Genomic DNA, 18,069 nt, shown 5'->3' with positions numbered 1-18,069 from the left:
TTAGCTACTGTCTGGGATTTAAAAGTTGTTTCATATCAAATATAGTATTTATATTATTTGTAGATTATTACGAATTGGACATTGCCAGTGGTCTGGTGCTTTTAACTATGCTTATGAGGACAGGTTATGGCAACTGTTTCGACTGTCAGCCGTCGCTGTTGTTTTGGCAGAAAGAGGAACTGCATAAGGTGCTTTATGCATGGCACACTGAGTACTGAAAAGTCAGTTTACTCTGTTATGGCTGTTCGATTTATTTTGTTATGTACGTCGCTTTTCTTCTACTTTGGGCTAATAGCGACGATGAGAGTGTATGGTGATTATGTGAAATGAAGGAAGTTACATTCACAAAGGACGCCCATGGCCTCGGGACTCGAACTCGGGGAACTTCAGTGGCGAGATCGGAAATAGATCGGCTACCGAACCGACTATCCTGTTTGGGGAATGGCTTGTTTTCAGTTTCTCGAGGGTTGAGACTTCAGGAACGCTTAAGTACTACAACACAAGCCAACATGAAACTTGATTGTACGAAAGCCCCTCAAGAGACGAAACTGTCCGTAACACACTCGCCGATTGCACCCTTGGAGCTGCTATCTGTTCCAAGCGTCATCGTATCGCAGCCTGTGTTGCATTTGACATGTCTGTCTGCCGGCCATACCTCCACTGATACACTCTTTGCGAAAGGTGGGAGGTAACCTGCGGAGGTGTACAGACTACTATAAGGAACCACCGTGTTTGTATTGAAGGATAAGCATACTTTGGATCGTCACCCTACGACTCGCAGGTACTGGGAGGTTGAAATTGAAGTACTCTTTCTCAGACACTCCGAAGCTCTTTCGAAGTAACGGATTGCGTTGAAACGTAGTTGAGAGGCTATGGATACCATGGGAAAGCGAATGCTGACGAATAAAAAAATAGTTCAACTTTTCACCACCAGGTGCAAATGTGGCGCTCAAAATTAAATTTCGCTCCTCTTATTAGCTTTCTCCCTTTCTTTGTCATTATGCGCGGTCTTCCTCCATAGATTCCCGGGATAAAGTATACAGGGTGCTCGGAAATTCCCCTTACAAACTCCTAAGGCTAGTAGAGGGGACTGAGTAGACAATATTTGGAATAGGAACCCATGGCCGGAAACGTACAGTTTCCGTGCTACAACCATGACAATGTGTCGGATGTGCCTGTGTTGGTATGCAACCGGGTAGGCAGTACTTGACGTCAGAAAACCACCTGATGGCACGTGACGTCTACAAATTGTTGCGTTCCACTGTCGACTCAGGTGTTGGTTGATCAATGGATAGTACGTTTCTTTTTTGTTCCCTTGGCATTGTTACCAAATAAATTGGTTTGTATTATGGACTGAGTCACACGTCATTCACTTCTGTACCTTACGTAACACCTCATTTGACATGGTTGTAATAAATGATTACACTTTAGGTCATCAGGTGATCTTCTGACGTCATGTACTGCCTACCCGGTTGCATACCAACACAGGCACATCCGACACATTGTCATGGTTGTAGCACGGAAACTGTACGTTTCCGGACATTCGTTCCTATTCCAAATATTGTCTACTCAGTCCCCTCTACTTGCCCTGTACGTATATGCTGGGAGTACCGCCAGTAAGAAGAATGGCGACAAGACAAAAGATCGAGAAAGATTCAAAAGATCTTGTTTAAGAGCTGGGAATAACTTCAACGGAGGAAAAAAGTTATGGAGAGCAAAGTTCATAAGTATTCAAGGTCATTTCATTTTCAACACCGGAAAAACCAGCTTTTAGGAATATTTACCAGCCTTGCAGACAATAATCTGTAGATATGAAAACGAAGTCGCTTCGACGTTGTCGCATCCCGGACTAGTCCCCATCTTTATTGGCGTTCCGGAATTCGATTCTCGTTCTTGGCTCCTTAGGGAAATGGCGCTCGCATCGAGCAGCTCTGCCGCCGTCGGCGCTATTATCGTTAAATTCATCGGAGCAAGAAGCAATCGGGAAAAATGAGATCAATTTCCTTCTCTCTCTGGAGTCGCGGGCGGTCGTCAGTCGGATTCATGTCGGGCGACTGCAACGCAGCTTCCATCAAGGAGCAAATGAATTCGAAAGAGAGAATTCTTAAGTCCTGAAAGAAACCAATGACCTATGGGGACTCGGAAGTTGCCCAGTTTGACTGAGGAGCGTTTTTCTTTGGGGTCCTTGACTAGGTGATCTTCGAAGACAAACAGTTGTAATCATTCCGAGCCGAAGGATGCATTTTCTGTTTCCGTGGTTGTCAGCATCCTCCAAGGGATCGAAGAAACGGACACTGCGTGATAGATGACTCGGCTAAACGATTCAACGGGCCTGTTTTCTATCTAGCCAAAGATGGAAGCGAGTGGTTGCAGTGATCAATTTGTAGTCGAAAAATGGTTGGTTAAAACTTTCAGTAGTGTCAAACTGGAGAATATTTCTATGGTTTACAAGGAACAAGTTCTGGGGGAGTGGAGATAATTCTGCACAAACTTATTTATGCGAGGGCTGGTCAGAAAATGTTTCCATGTTAAATGATTTGTCTCCTAAGTGTGATAAAATTTGGCATATGCTTTAATACTGCGTCTCCCATTCTGCGTGCATAAACATGGCATTGGGGCCTAAGTTTGGGGTAAGGGCAGAAGTTTTTCATTACATAAAAATAGCGTCCAGGACAATTTTGCTAAATCATCGTTATATTTGCGAAATCGTACTTCGCTTTGGGGAGCAAGTGCCCCGTTGTCCCATCAAGATATACCTATGGATACTTACATTTTATCACTTTTTCCATACGTCTGAGATGTTTCATAGTAGGTCATTTACATCAAGTGGTTCTCTGCTATGGGAATAAGGATAATTTTACCCTGAAATATCCGGTGAAACGTAACAAAGTAACTACTATTTTGAAAAAAAAAATCACTTTTCTAATCTAAGTTACAACAAATACACAATGGTTTCTAAGATACTTACGCAAGGCGGCCTTCCAAACGTATGCTGTTGCTTCGGTAGGCTTTGCGCTGGCTCTTGGCGATCATACATAATATTTTCAAGTTTCCCATTGCGGATGTAGATGTCGACATCGTAGCTTATGGTTCTGTGTTCTTTGGATAAGAAGTAGGCTCTGAAAAGAGAGAAACGAAAACCATTATGTAGGTACATATGTACAGAAATTTCTCAGTCGTTTGCTGCTTCTGTTATACCACGAGACCTTGGTATTTTTATTAGGGTTATTCTATGCTGATTTTATGCCACCTTTGCGCCGACCTCCGTGCTGGAGGGCGTAACACAACGCTCTATACGTCAGAGGTCCCGTTTTCGAATCCCCGCATAGGTGTTCTTTGTGAGTGCCTCTTCATCAATTTCATTACACCACTACTCATCCTCATCTTCTTAATTGGCCATGTAACGACCCTGCGTGGTCGCCATATTATATTTTGTTAAGAAGAATGCATGCTAAATGTCCCTGCGAGGCGTACGCTTTTAGTTTAAATGTGTTAACGGATCCACCTCTACGTATTATTTGACTTTGCGTGGTCGCTGTATTCTGTAAACGCTAACGGATCCACCTCTATGTTTATTAGCTTCGCTTATTATTAGACCCTGCGTGGTTGCTGTATTCAGTAAATGTTATCAATTATTATCATTTACACTGTTCAACTCGTTGTTTAGAATTACAGAGTCCTGCGAGGCTCAATATTAATTGTATTGTCTGAATGCACACAGTTTTAGTTTATATTGACACGTGCATCTAGTGATTTTCCCACTAGTGATTTCTCAATGTCAAAACCTTGATATTTCTCAGTACGAAGTTTGCAATATGTAAAAAATGAGTTAGCAACGCGTACTTGTAGTTAAAATTTTCACCACCAATGCGCCGCCCCCGCGAGTTTAAAGCCAGCGCAGCAAGACCCGGAGCTCAGTTGGCTCCCTGATGTCAACAGGCAAACATCCAGGGTTAACTGGCCTCCCAGCCTGAGAACTAGAAGCCATCCCAGAAGGAAGGACGGAGAAAGAAGAAAGAAGAAGAAGAGCCTAGCAGCAACCTACCTACCTGGTCCGCTCGCTTAGGCTGATAGGTGCCCAGGTTCTACCTGCCCGGCTTGTCTGGGAGCACCCAGACCTTCCTTTCTAACCTGCCGTCCCTGCATAGGAGACACCGGTTGGCTTGCCAATTCCCAGCTTACGCCGGGGGTGTCGCGGCATCCTTTAATCCTTTACCCTGCGCCCGTTATTCGGGAGTACCGATTGGTTTCGGCCAATTCCCGGCTGTGGTTGGGGTACTACGCACAACTTACTCTCTTTTACAGGGGAAACCGTGACGTCAGCGGCGACCACGGCCCTAAATAAAATTAGGTCTCCATACTCCCCCTGGCGCCTCACAGCGAGGAATAAATTGGATGTTCCCTGCCCCCCTTATCTCTTCGAGACCAAAGGTGGTACAGGTAAAGGAACGTGCGTGGTACAGGTAAAAGCACGTGTGTGGTACAAGTAAATGCACGCGCGTGGTAAGGGTTTCAGGTAAAGACACGTGTGTAAGTGTGCTAACGGACACCCTTGTGTTGAGATTACAATAAACATATATAAATGTATCTATTAAGCTGGTATAGTCTTTCCTTACACCCAGCAAGCCCTGAGATAATTCTGAGTCCATGTTCTACGGCTGACAAAAAGTTAGCGCATATGGGTAGACTTTTGCCGTCCACCTAATTGCACGGTTTAGTGTGTTGAACGTAGCCCGTGCCAGTACTCCTGCGCTGTGTTGTTAGTGTAGTGCGGAGCACGTGGGGAGGACGTTGCAGCCAAAAGTGGCAGAAAAGCTACACCAACGTAATCAAAAGAGCCTCCCTTTTTCAACCTAAAGTTACCATTAGTTACGAGTAAATAATTCCCGCGTCAAATTATGTCTTCAGGACTTACAATTTTAGTTGCGGTCGTAAAAAAGTTGTCTTCAAATTATGCATGGACTTTTTACTTCATTTTCATATCATTTATTTGTCCTCCAAAAAACTGAAGTCCCACTTATGTTGAAAATAATATTACAAAGATAATATTAATAATACGAACACATGTTAACAATAACGTTAATAATATACATAAAATAGTGTCAAACATTATAATAGTGTGACAACATGTTATGAATAATAAAGTTAAAACTCATTTACAGTAAAGCCCAATTAAATGGAAACTTTCACAGAATTTTGCACTTAATAATATTATATGAAGCAAAATATGTAAAAGTCATGTACTAGGAAATAACTCATTAAACAATTCCTGAACTCTTATTATTGTAGAGTTTATGTGTATGTTTAACCTTGAGAATGGCATGTAGAAAGGTGTTCTGTTCCTAGCTGTAAAGGTATTAAATGGAAGTTTATTCTCTCTCTAACAGCTAAGAACATAGCCGAGCTTGTCTTACTAATATATGTAAAAACATTAGATTATTAAAACTCTGTCTTGAAAGGTATTGAGACCAAAATGGCTACATAAAGTTACGTACATAATTTATATTATGATATTCAATATTGCTTTTAAAACACAACCATTGCACCATTTGTATTTGTACTTTTTCCACGGCGTCCTTTAAAGTTCTATGCTGAGGATTACAGATTGAACTGCAATCAAAAACTCCATATGCTGACCAAGGCAGAATTTACTTTATCTTAAAACATAAATTAAACGTTACGTTTCAGCCTTCTAGCAAGGACTTCTTCAGACTCTGTACCAAAATACAAATGAAAAATAAGAAAATGAAAAAGAAAAAAAAAGTTTAAAGTGTAAAGGTATTTGTATTTGGTACAGAGTCTGAAGAAGACCTTGCTAGATGGTTGAAACGTAACGTTTAGTTTATGTTTTAAGATAAAGTAAATTCTGCCTTGGTCAGCATATTGAGTTTTTGGTTATCATGGAAACAAGGCTTAATGGTGTTATCATTGAACTGCAATATTATTTTGAATGGATTATAAACTCTTTACATAATTGTACAGGCACGGAAGTTTCCCAGCGACTGGCTTCAGTGACTTTGCTACAACCCAGAAAAGTCCTTGACTGTACATGTCTGGGATGAGATGAGTGGTGACGAGATGAGGAGAGCCAGACAGGTGCATGGAAAAGAAAAACGTGCTCGACGAACAGGAGAACTAGGTGGCGCCATTTACACGAGGAAGTACGTAGAACTCGATCCCTCGATTTTGAAGCAACGGAGCATCGTTAGCGAGATGCAAGTCTCCACGGGACGAAAACCCTTCGCTAATTGAGTCGCTTCATTTCATCTGATTCCGTAACGAAGGAAAGGAAGAAGTGGCTGCGAAATCGGATATCGTTTCCACCAATCAAATCGTTTTGGCCGGATTTTCAACCTAAGAGGCCCGGCTTAGGGTCACGGCGAGCTCCATCCATTGATACCGTCGAAATGAACCGTTAAAATATCGGGCTTTTCTCCGGGAGTCGCCGAAAATGCCGACGTTGCGAAGATTGCATAACTTCGCGGATTCCTTTCTTAAAGGCCATCAAAATGCCTTCTTCCCTAGCCCTTCTTTTTTTTTTGTATGCACCAAAACATTCGCCAGCATATTTTATTGATGGTGGATCTCGCATACAGAAAGCAATATACTGAATCTGATGACATTTTTAAAAAGTTTTTTAGGGAACTTGCTTTCGTCTCCATATCAGATGATAAATTACCCGAGATGGCTTGTTTGCGGAGAAATAAATTTCTGAGAAATTGCAAACTTTGTTCTCTTAATGGGAAGAATGGTTTGAGTCTGCTTTATGCACAGGTGGACTAATTCACATAGACCCTGCGCCGGCAGAGTGGTTAGCATATCGCGCTACTACGCCAGGGGTCCCAGGTTCGAATCCTGCCCTGGGAATGGATGTTTGTAAGTATCCATTCATCAATTTCATCATATCATTAATCATCATCATCTTCGCAAATTAGTCAAAAGTGGCAGAAGAAGCGAAGTAAAATAAAGCAATTCAATCAATCAATCAAATGGGCCCTGAAGTTTATTTTTATATCCCAACTCTGAAAACTAGATGTTCTATAGTCGGTCTGCGTTAGTAGCGACCATTAACCTAAGTGCACATGCTGACTGGACGAGTCTACTGGTAAACTACGGGTGACGGATGCTTATTGGTTGCATTTCCAGCTGGCGCCTGGGAAGCAACGGATCAGCGATCAGTTGAATTCTCTTCGACTGAAATCGAGAATTTTCGTGTCGCAAGGTGCGGAAAGTTGCTGGCTTGACGAAACAAATGAGCGTTGGATACAAAGCATGTTGCCAAACTGAAGGAGGAGGGGAAGAGTTGATCAGTGCCGGTACTGGATATAATATGTACAATAGTAAACAATGCACGGAAAATTAGTACACGAAACACCCAAATGCTGTTCAAAGCAACTGATAAAATAGGCGTACGGTTTCGGAAGAGCGATGTTACTACTACAGCTTTTACATTGTATCTGAGGCTGTTGACATTAATCAAGCCACACATCCCCAAAGACGATTGTGGGACAGATAGAACTATATTGGTCAGTAGATAGTTGGGCTTGCGATAAGCATAGTACTCACCCAATCTTTCACGAATGGGCAACTGGGGACAAGCCTGCGGGGAGGGAGTAGAGGAGGCCGGAGCGCGGTGCTGACACAGTATGATCCAGATTGAGAACGTGCGGTACCCTATAACTTTCACCGGCCCTTGTGGCGGAGTGCTTAGTACACTGCCCTACAACGCCAGAGTTCACGGGTTCGGGCATGGGTATTCTTTGTGAGTGTCCATCTATCAATTTCATCATATAATCACTCACCCTCATCTTTGCGATTAGCCAAAAGTGGCAGAAAAGCGAAGTAAAGTAAACCAAATCAATCCCTTTTTATCTTATCTTTTTCTGTGACAGGAGAGCTTTACTTTCTAAATTTTTGAGGGGGGTGGGTGTGTAACATCCGTAATATTCTGTATATGATTATTTCTGTTTCAGATCCACTTTTGTCGTATGGTCGTTATGCATGCAGCTTTCTAATATATTTTTTGCACAAATAGATGGCGCTGAATGGAAACTCAACGGCGGTAGTACGCGCCCATATTTCGGCTCCCAAAATTACTCCCGTGGCCAATTTTTTCCCGTCAGCCCCTTCTGCCTCATCTAGATGGCGCTGCTGAGGCTGGGAAGCAAGCCGCGAGTAATCCTGACAAAGGACTCCGCCACGATGAGAACACGTCGCCTGATGAGGGCGCCCTCTATCTTAATGCCTCTAGGAACCGGGCTGAGATGAATCACCGGAAAATTAGGAAGATGAAAGGGGAGACGATGATACGAAAATAACGACAATGTGGCAGGGATGCTCTCTATGGCATCCTCTTTGATAGATTTTCAGATCGGACTGGTTTCGATCCTGGTTGCAAAAAGCCATCAATTATCCTTCAGCTCCTTTCGCGGGAACACAAAGGGGCGCCGAAAGGCGGCGTTTTAAGTATTTGCCAGTCGCAACGTTGTCTTGAGGCCTATAATGGTATTCGGCGCTGAAAGGATAACGTTTCGGCGGAAACCCTTTGAAGTTTTCGATGTTTCGAAAAGGGAGCTATGAGAGTAGTCACTTCTAGGTTAGATCTGTGGAAGAAGATGGGTTGGCGCTCCTATGGGCTCGAATTGTTCGTTCTTGCGCACTCGAGATGTGCGTTCAAATCTGAATTCATATTTTTGATCTGATATCCAAATCCCGAACTCTGGATTCGGTAACCTAACTTTGGATCCAGGGTATCCGAATTCCGATCCAGGCATCGGTATCCGAACAGAGTTGGTTATCAGCACGGGTATAAAAATACAGGACGCCCGGTTGCCATGGTGCCTGAAAATGCTCAACTGCCGCTTGAAGTTTCAAATTCAGTGATGAAATAATATATATTTTAATATTTCGCTTATGGAAATATTCATTATATTTTATAAAATAACGAGAACAGCATGTTCCTTTTCATGATTGTGTGTTTTCTTTGTCTTTTGTATCATTAAATGAGAATAATAAACATGCCGTTATCACTTTGTTTACTGTTGCTATCCCAATTTTATGATCTTCGGCAATATGGTGGAGTCGCCCATGTATTAGTACGTATTGCGTAGTTATTCATACTGTTACCGGTTGAGTTCCTTTTTTAGGAAGGCCGCTCCGGGGCATGAATTTATTAGTTTTAATCCCATCTTGTTTTAATTAATAAATTAAGTCTTTTAAGATCGTATTTAAAAATGTGTAGCTTTATCTTAGTTGCATTAGTGACTTTCTTAGATCATATTTGCCACTGCTGACTCCTGTGAAAAAGAGAATGGTGCCTGAATTTATTTTATTTTTCCTACCCCTGCTTATCAGAACATGGGAACAAGGTTTCGATATCACAGCCTTGGATAAGTTTCGGGATATTCTAGCCTTGTACAACTTTCGATATCCCAGCTTTGGATGAGTTTCGGGTATCCTAGCCTTGGACATGTTTCAGTATCCCAGCCTTGGATAAGTTTCGGGGTATTCTAGCCTTGTACAAGTTTCGGTATCCCAGCCTTGGATGAGTTTCGGGGTATCCTAGCCTTGGACATGTTTCAGTATCCCAGCTTTGGATAAGTTTCGGGGTATTCTAGCCTTGTACAAGTTTCGGTATCCCAGGTTTGGATGAGTTTCGGGGTATCCTATCCTTGGACAAGTTTCAGTATCCCAGCCTTGGATAAGTTTCGGGGTATTCTAGCCTTGTACAAGTTTCGGTATCCCAGCCTTGGATGAGTTTCTGTGTATCCTATCCTTGGACAGGTTTCAGTATCCCAGCCTTGGATAAGTTTCGGGGTATTCTAGCCTTGTACAAGTTTCGGTATCCCAGCCTTGGATGAGTTTCGGAGTATCCTATCCTTGGACAGGTTTCAGTATCCCAGCCTTGGATAAGTTTCGAGGTATTCTAGCCTTGTACAAGTTTCGGTATCCCAGCCTTGGATGAGTTTCGGGGTATCCTAGCCTTGGACAGGTTTCAGTATCCCAGCCTTGGATAAGTTTCGGGGTATTCTAGCCTTGTACAAGTTTCGGTATCCCAGCCTTGGATGAGTTTCGGGGTATCCTAGCCTTGGACAGGTTTCAGTATCCCAGCCTTGGATAAGTTTCGGGGTATTCTAGCCTTGTACAAGTTTCGGTATCCTAGCCTTGGATAAGTTTCGGCATCCGAACCTCCAATAAAGCATTCTATATCAGAATCGATAATCCTCGGTCCTATATCCGAATCTTAGATCTGGTATATGAATATTCGTTACCCGAATTAGGATCCAGAATCACATGTTCAAAGGTTAGGACTCGCCCTTTCCTGTTTCGAACTCCTACAACACAAGCTTTGTACACTCCTCATAAAAAGTTTGGAATATTTTTACATTAGGCACAAGAAGTTTGGAATATTATTAAATTAGGCAATAATTGATTGGCACGGTGGCATTTGTCGGCGAAAAGACGAGAACATCCACCAGACAGATACCGTATGTTGTTGCGTTCCAAGACCGTGTCTATCACCTATTGTCTAATATAACAATATTCCATACCTTTTGTGAGGAGTGTATAACGTAAATCCATTCTTTGTGGATATCAGAGTATCTTAAGGTGTCCACGTATTCTCCACATTGACTGCTTTACTCAGCACCACTCTTCGTCAGCATTTACCCCAAGTTGGCCCATTGGGTAAGCTCTGCACTTTTATGAATGGACGTTTTCGTAAATCATTCCAAGTCAGGCTTGAGCAACTTGCGTACTGTGGATCCGTGAGGTGCGAGCTCTCCACCAGCACACTGCTCTTTTAAGGCCAAGAGCAGAAGTGGGGGAGCACAGAGCTAAAAATACTGCAAAAAGAGGCGCCCTCCATTTCACGGAAACCCCTCGTGTTTCTTCTGCCACAATGCCACACTCCACTGATACTAGCGAATTTGTCGATGAGAGTTTTCCCACTGCACGAACGCGACCGACGAAGCCTCCGCCGCATTCTTAACATTTTACCGGCTCTCTTACGTCACCACATTACCGCTGCTTGCTCTGCAGCCTACACCTGCATACGAGAGCTCTCGTCCAAGACTACAGTTTGCTTGACTAATCCTGTTATAGACATTCACAATTCAATTCATATCAGTCAGTCAGACGAAAAGAAACTAGTTTCGAAGCCTATACTATTATTGGCTCCATCTTAATAATTGTCTCGTTTCATAACGTCGGTAATTCATCCAATCCTGACATAGCCTGATGTTCAAAAGGAAATTGCACGGGATCATGTTCCTTAATTCAACTTCGCGATAAATATTTGAACCTTGATTACATTTTCACCAAAGGAAAGAAAATATGAAAGGAGGTCGATTAGAAAATGAGGCTAAAAATTATTCAGGGCGTTAATTAAGAGAGAAAATTAATAGCAACTCCATAGCCAAGGTAATTACATCCTGTATGGATCGATATTCCCCAAAGGCTTTGCTTTGAAGTCAGGTCGTTCTTTCTCTGTCTGTTTTCTCTGCGTTTTAAACAGTCCAATAAAACGGTACACTGCTATATATAGCAGCGCTAAAGTACCATTTCGAATTATTTGATGTTAAATAATGTATTCGATTATATATTAGCCTAATCGATCTGCCTCTGCTCACATTATGGTAGAGGTGTTAGAGTACAGAGTTACAAAGCAGGGACCTAGATTGTGTACTACGTAAGAACCACATCTACTAGTGGGTGATCCTGGATGCTATTACGAAGCAGAGATCCTATATTCTACACTACGAGCCACATGTACTGGTGGGTGATTCTGGATGCTATTACAAAGCAAGGATTCTAGATTCTATGTATACCAAGAGCCATATCTACTGGTAGGTGATCCTGGATGCTATTATGAAGCAGAGATCCTAGATTATATACTAAGAGCCACTTCTACTGGTGGGTGTTCCTAGATGCAATTACGAAGCAGAAATCCTAGATTCTATACTAAGACACACATCTACTGATGGGTGATCCTGGATGCTATTACGAAGCAGAGATCCTAGGTTAAGAGCCACATGTACTGGTGGGTGATCCTGGATAGTATTTCAATCTGCAAATCGTCTTAGGTTTGGTTAGGTTATGCAGATATACAGGCTTGGTAATCCTCAAAGCGTCAAGACCTTTATTGGTGAGGTTAGGTTTGGGATAGGTTACGTTAGGTTAGGTTAAATTGTAAAATGTCGATAAGCCCATGTAATCTTTGCAATGATCGTCTTCTAACCGAGACGTTTTCATTTCCAGAACTGACGAGATTGAAACCCAGGACTGATCAACAGTCTGGCTACAATGTGGTTAATTCCAGCGGTAGATTTCAATTTTTTCCAGACAGACTTTTCTAAATTGCCTCTGGCATAGAACCGGGTCTCCCTTGTATTTTATATTACATGAACGATACGGACACGAACGGCGATTAGAACATGGTTAAGGCTAGGAGCGGTCTGAATCGTTTATAGTCACCTGCCCTGTTTCACAGGGACGCTAGCTTCATGTAAACGAAGTTATGAGCAAGAAACTACAGTGACGTTGGAGGGGTAATATCTTTTCGTGCAGTGAACTACTTATACAAGGGTTGGATAAAAAGTAATGGCAACACTGGTATAATTGGTACTTGACTGTATTGGCAGAGGAGCACTTGTTACATTCCTTCAAAGTAATCGCCCCTCATCTCTACGACCTTCTGCCACACGTATGGAAGGCGTCGTACACCGTCAGCGCGTCCATCTCTGTCGATGTCCCGCAGTGACCGCCCTATAGCACGTACGATGGCTTCGCGCGTGTCGTAGTGCTTCCCGCCCAGTGGTTCCTTCATTTTGGCAAAAATGTCGTAATCACACGGCCTCATACCGGTGAATACGGCGGATGTTCCAGTACCTTCCACTACCAGTTATGCAGGAGCGCCGTCAGAGTGTTCGCAATGTAACACCTTGCATTGTCAAGCAGGATAATGGGACACCGTGCCAGAATGTGCCGTCGCTTCCTTCTTAATGCGAGACGAAGGTGGTGTTGCAAGAAGGCGCAGTAGTAGGCTGCGTTGACCGTCTGCCTAAGAGACGTTGTTCTTCTTGCCTAAACATATTGTTAGGGCGCTTGCACTCTCGTCCTCTGCTTCAGAGCACTGCTGTTTTTGACTGAATAACATACAATCGCTCCCATTCACTATACTTCCTCGTCTGACATTCCTTTATCAGCCACAAAACGCTTGTGGCGCTGTGACTCACCCCTTTCACGGGACAGCAGTGTTGCCATTACTTTTTATCCAACCCTTGTAGCAACACTGTGACCTCAATCATGATCACGCATTAATATTTTCCACCTCGAATCTTACCATGAGAGAGAGAGAGAGAGAGAGAGAGAGAGAGAGAGAGAGAGAGAGAGAGAGAGAGAGAGAGAGAGAGAAGACGCAGTGAGAGAGAGAGAGAGAAAGACGCAGAGAGAGAGAGACAGACAGACAGAAAGAGAGAGAGAGAGAGAGGGGGGGGGAGTATCAATGAGAAAGTTGAAAGAGGCAGAAATATTCCTTCACGTGGTCTTACATATTCACTCCATTCAAACATATTGCTGCTACAAAGCTTTAAACGACTTGGCATGTTGTCATGATCAAGTTTCAGCAACTGATGGTTAGCTACTAACCTGTATGTTTTCTGTTGGCGCTAAGTATTTTGTTTCTTACATGTTGTATGTTGTTACTGAAGAAAGTATTTAATGATTAAGATTATTGTGTTTCTTTCGCTGTTTATTAATTGTTTTGGATGGCAAACTTAAGACACAAGCTTTTTCTTCCACTTAACCTCTCCACTTTATATTTTACAATTTGTTGAACACATAAGTTTGAGAAATATACAAAACTAAAAACATTACAATAAAAAGAAAAGACAAAAGCACATGAAAGATACACATACACTGTAAGAACAGAAAAAAATGCATGTAAAACACAAACATACATAACATAACAATAGTCAAGACACAAAAGAGCGAATAGATGTCGGTTCTACAAGTTTGTATAGAAGAAAGGTTTCATGTTATTTTATTTCCTTGCCTTCAATACTGGTAAGTTAACTCTTAATTTTGATTTAAATTGGCCGAGAGAAGAAGTTTCTTATGTCATTTGGAAGGGGTCGTTCCACGCTCTGGTAGCAGTGACCGTGAAGGAATTTGCATAAAATAATTTGCATTTCTATGTCAACTATCTGATAAAATTGTTGTTGTGGATGAATATATTATTTAAAGATTGAAGTTGAAAATGTACCAAATGTTTGGGAACCTGAAAAAAATCGAGGATTATAACAAGGTCCAGGTTTTAGGATACCTGTCAAAACCTCCAAAACTGCTTAATACCTGATTTGTTTTCAATGACAGGAAGTTTTACAAAGTAGGGAAGAAATTAAAGTTCTGTTTCCGGCTACATATCTTAAACTTCCTGATAGATAAGCTAAAGAGGAATACTTCCATTTATAGTTCAGGACCTGCTGGGAGATCAGATTGGCAGAAGCTAACGTAGAGTATTATTGACACGTGCATTGATCGCACTAGGTGCTACACAATACGTTTCTCATCTATTACATAGGAGCCTACCCAATGGCACAGTGGTAGCGTCGACGCCTTGTAATCAAGAGGTCACGGGTTCAATACTCACCAGAGGCACATAGTGGTCCGGGTCCCACTTTAAACTGTAGGCCCAGTCCCGATTAGCCTTTCTGTGCATAAAGTTGACTTTAGAAACTAAAACAAAACACTACATCTGCTGAATTGAGGTCTATTGTTATTTGTCCTAGCATGTACAACCTTAGTGACAATGAAGTTCGACCAGTCACAAATAAAGGAGTGCGTTGTGATAGAAGGAGAACACATGCATATGCTGAACATATTTTATTCAGCAGGCTACATGGAACGAAGGAAAACATAAATTTCCGCTGCAACGCAGCAATGTATGGTGTCCACACAAAATAAAACATTTTCGTCCATCTACACGTGACATTGAAGTTCGACCACTGTTAGAGGGGATCCTGTTTACCATGGTGTGACGCCGCCCCGTCGGCGAATAACTGTGGCAATGCGTCGGGGCATGCTGCGGACGAGTCGTTCAAGGTATTCCACATCGATGCGGTGCCATTCCTCCTGCAGGCAGGCGATAAGAGCAGCCACTGTCGTGGGTCCCCTCTGTTGCACACGTCGCTTAAGAAAACGACACACGTTCTCAATGAGCGAGAGGTCGGGACTCGATGGTGGCCATGGCAGAGTTCGCACGTGATGGCGATTCAACCATTCTCTTGTCAGCCGCGCTGTATGAGGCCTGGCATTGTCGTGTTGAAAGATGAGACGCCGCCTGTGGAACAGGTGTCTTCGCACTGTGGGAAGATGCCGCTCCAGTATACGTGTATAGGCGTGTGCATTCACAATGCCCTCACAGACGTGTAGTGGGCCAACCCCAGATGCCGTCATGCATCCCCATACCATCACTGACGCAGGTTTCTGTACCCGACGTGCATAACATTTTGCTTCATTCTGTTCCTCCTTCCGACAAATGACTGTTTTCCGTATTTTCCCGTACACAACATTGAAAATGGATTCGTCCGTCCACAAAACCCTGTTCCACTGCCGAAATGTCCATCCCCGGTACATTCGTGCCCACCGTAGTCGATTGCCTTTGTTCAACATGGAAAGGAAGGGTTTACGTTTCGCCTTGTACACTCGGTAACCGCATCGCTGTAGGTAACGGCGAATGATTCTGGTTGACACTTCAACGTGGAAGCGTTCTCGAGTCCACAGTCGTAATTCGGCCACAGAAACATGATTGTTGGTCTGGATATAGCGCCTAAATATCCGTAGGTCACGCACGCTCAGCAGGCGTTTTCGACCGGTGGCCTTACCTGGCTCTGTAGCACCCGTAGTTTGGTGGTGTTTAATGATGCAGTGGACGGTTGACTTGGGTAAGTTCAGTTGGCGCCCTATTTCCCGTTCACTGAGTCCATCCCGTTGCAACTCCGCCACTCTTCTTCTCACGGTGTTGTCAACAGGTTTGCCCCTGGCCATGGTGATGATGCACTGCGGTTCCTCGGTGCACAACACGCGCTTATATACGGCGGACTCCCTTATCGTGTCCGTGACGTCATGCTTCGGTGGAATGCGCCACTATCTGGAATTTCCCGTATGGGTCTGGTGCCTGGTCGAAGTTCAATGTCACGCGTATTGTTCCCCGTTTTCGTTCTTTACGTGACCTTGGGTACAACATGCTGGGATCACGATTCTTGCCTGCTCACACGCCTCCTCTTACACACATGCGTCACTTCCGCGGGTCACCCATTCCACCGCATATGCCTCTGTGCATTTAATCACGTATTCCTTTCTGGTCGAACTTCATTGTCACCAAGGTTGTACATTTCATCTTTAAAGTTTGTACAAACACTTGTGAATCACCCTGTATAGCTGGAGTCAAGATGACTATAAATATGCTTCTAGAAACGAAGAACTGAAAAATTCCTTAAACAAGCATTCGCGTAGGATTATTTTCATCTTCGATCCGTTGCTAGCGAAACTCGTCGTCATCCTGTGACGTCACTGCCTGAGAGAACCCCATCCTTCATTTGCCTTTTGTCACAAAGTCTTCTCAACCAAGTTTTCCAATTTATCCCAGTTTATTCGAGCATCTCTGAGAGAACGGTGAGAAGGGGGAGAAAGGTATTTAGCTGGTTCTTTGGGCTGGGGACGTAATGTATTTTGAGACTACGAAGTCACGCCGTTATTATTTTCCTAAACAAGGATTTTCACTTTTCCCCACTGTTTTGCTTCTTTTTACGAGGGAAGAATATGACGAGACAAAAATTGGCCCTTTCTTCCATTACGGTGGAATTAAAAAAGGTGAAGGACCTAGAGGTTAGCTCATCATCCTTATGTATCGCTCTCTAGTAAAAAAGAAAGTAAGTCTATCATATCTGCGCGCGCACACTCCCATCTCCCCCCCTTATATTCGTCTTCCATTAAAAACTAATAAAAGCTCGCCCTGGGGAGAAGCCCTCTCGTTGCTTTCCCCGTCCAAGATTCACATCTTAGCACACGGGCTTTCAGTGTTGCCAACTGGCGTACTGAGAAAAATATCAGAAATAATTATTTTTCGTTGTCAGAATTGCACGGACCTTCCGAGGATATGTTGAGTTTCATTCATGAAATGAACAGTCGATACCCGGTTGCTGATTTAGGTTTGCTTTGTATCGCTGTAGGTAACTAACTGGTGCAATGTTTTACGTACCGACAGAAATATCGTGGTTCTAATTAAACTGCGGTATTTCATATTTTTCTGCTTCTTACCTGACGTTATTCTGACATCTGCTTCATAATTATTCGAGTATCGCAAGCAGTAATACAGGGTGAGCATAAAGTCTTTCCGTGATTATGAATATTTATATCTCATCTTCCACGGTAGATAGGCAAATAAAACCTATGGCAATAAGTAGTGCAATACATCAAGTTTTTTCCATTTCTTTGTTTTGTCTGATTCTTATTCTCTTGTCTGATTTCTTCTTCTCTTGTGTTTCAGGTAGCGTAATTTAGAAGTGCTGCTCTCACTATGACGTCTATGCAGGATAAAGTAAACAGACATAATGTCCGGATATGGGGGGGGGGTCGGAGAAGCCTCATGTCGTGTCACAGCACATAAGGGACAGCCCGGTGTGGCTTAATGCACAACAAAGTTGTTGGACCGTTCTTTTTCATTGAGCCTACCATTACGTCAACAGTTTACCTGATCATGTTAATACTTTACGTTGCGCCTCAGTTACAGGAATTTCAACCATGGGTAGTGTTTCAACAAGATGGTGCACCGCCACACTGGGAGTTAACTATTCGCCAGTTCTTGCATGACACCTTTCCAGACAGATGGATCGGTAGAGACGGTCCCATATCATGGCCACCGCGTTCGCCGGACATAACCCCTCTTGACTTTTTCTTATGGGGTTACGTTAAGGACACAGAGTTTAGTTCACCAGTTCCTGATATGCAAACTCTTCAGACACGAATACGGGATGCTATAGAGACGTTGACGGAAGAGATGTTGGCAAA

General features: G+C 43.1%; 1 protein-coding gene across 1 annotated transcript in view; it reads right to left on the bottom strand.

Moving 5' to 3' along the window:
• Positions 1-18,069, bottom strand: part of LOC145993730 (protein O-mannosyl-transferase TMTC1-like) — a 647,925-nt gene that overhangs the window by 24,173 nt on the left and 605,683 nt on the right. The window contains exon 14 of the mRNA XM_083129469.1: positions 2,969-3,119. Coding sequence (XP_082985595.1) covers positions 2,969-3,119 — 151 coding nt within the window. The remainder of the gene's footprint in view (positions 1-2,968; positions 3,120-18,069) is intronic.

Source organism: Lepisma saccharinum, chromosome 10 (genome assembly GCF_977018435.1).
Source record: "Lepisma saccharinum chromosome 10, izLepSacc3.1, whole genome shotgun sequence".
In the NCBI taxonomy this organism is placed as follows: Eukaryota; Metazoa; Arthropoda; class Insecta; order Zygentoma; family Lepismatidae; genus Lepisma; species Lepisma saccharinum.
The sequence above is the reverse complement of the archived record's forward strand: the minus strand, read 5'-3'. Positions and strand labels throughout refer to the sequence as shown.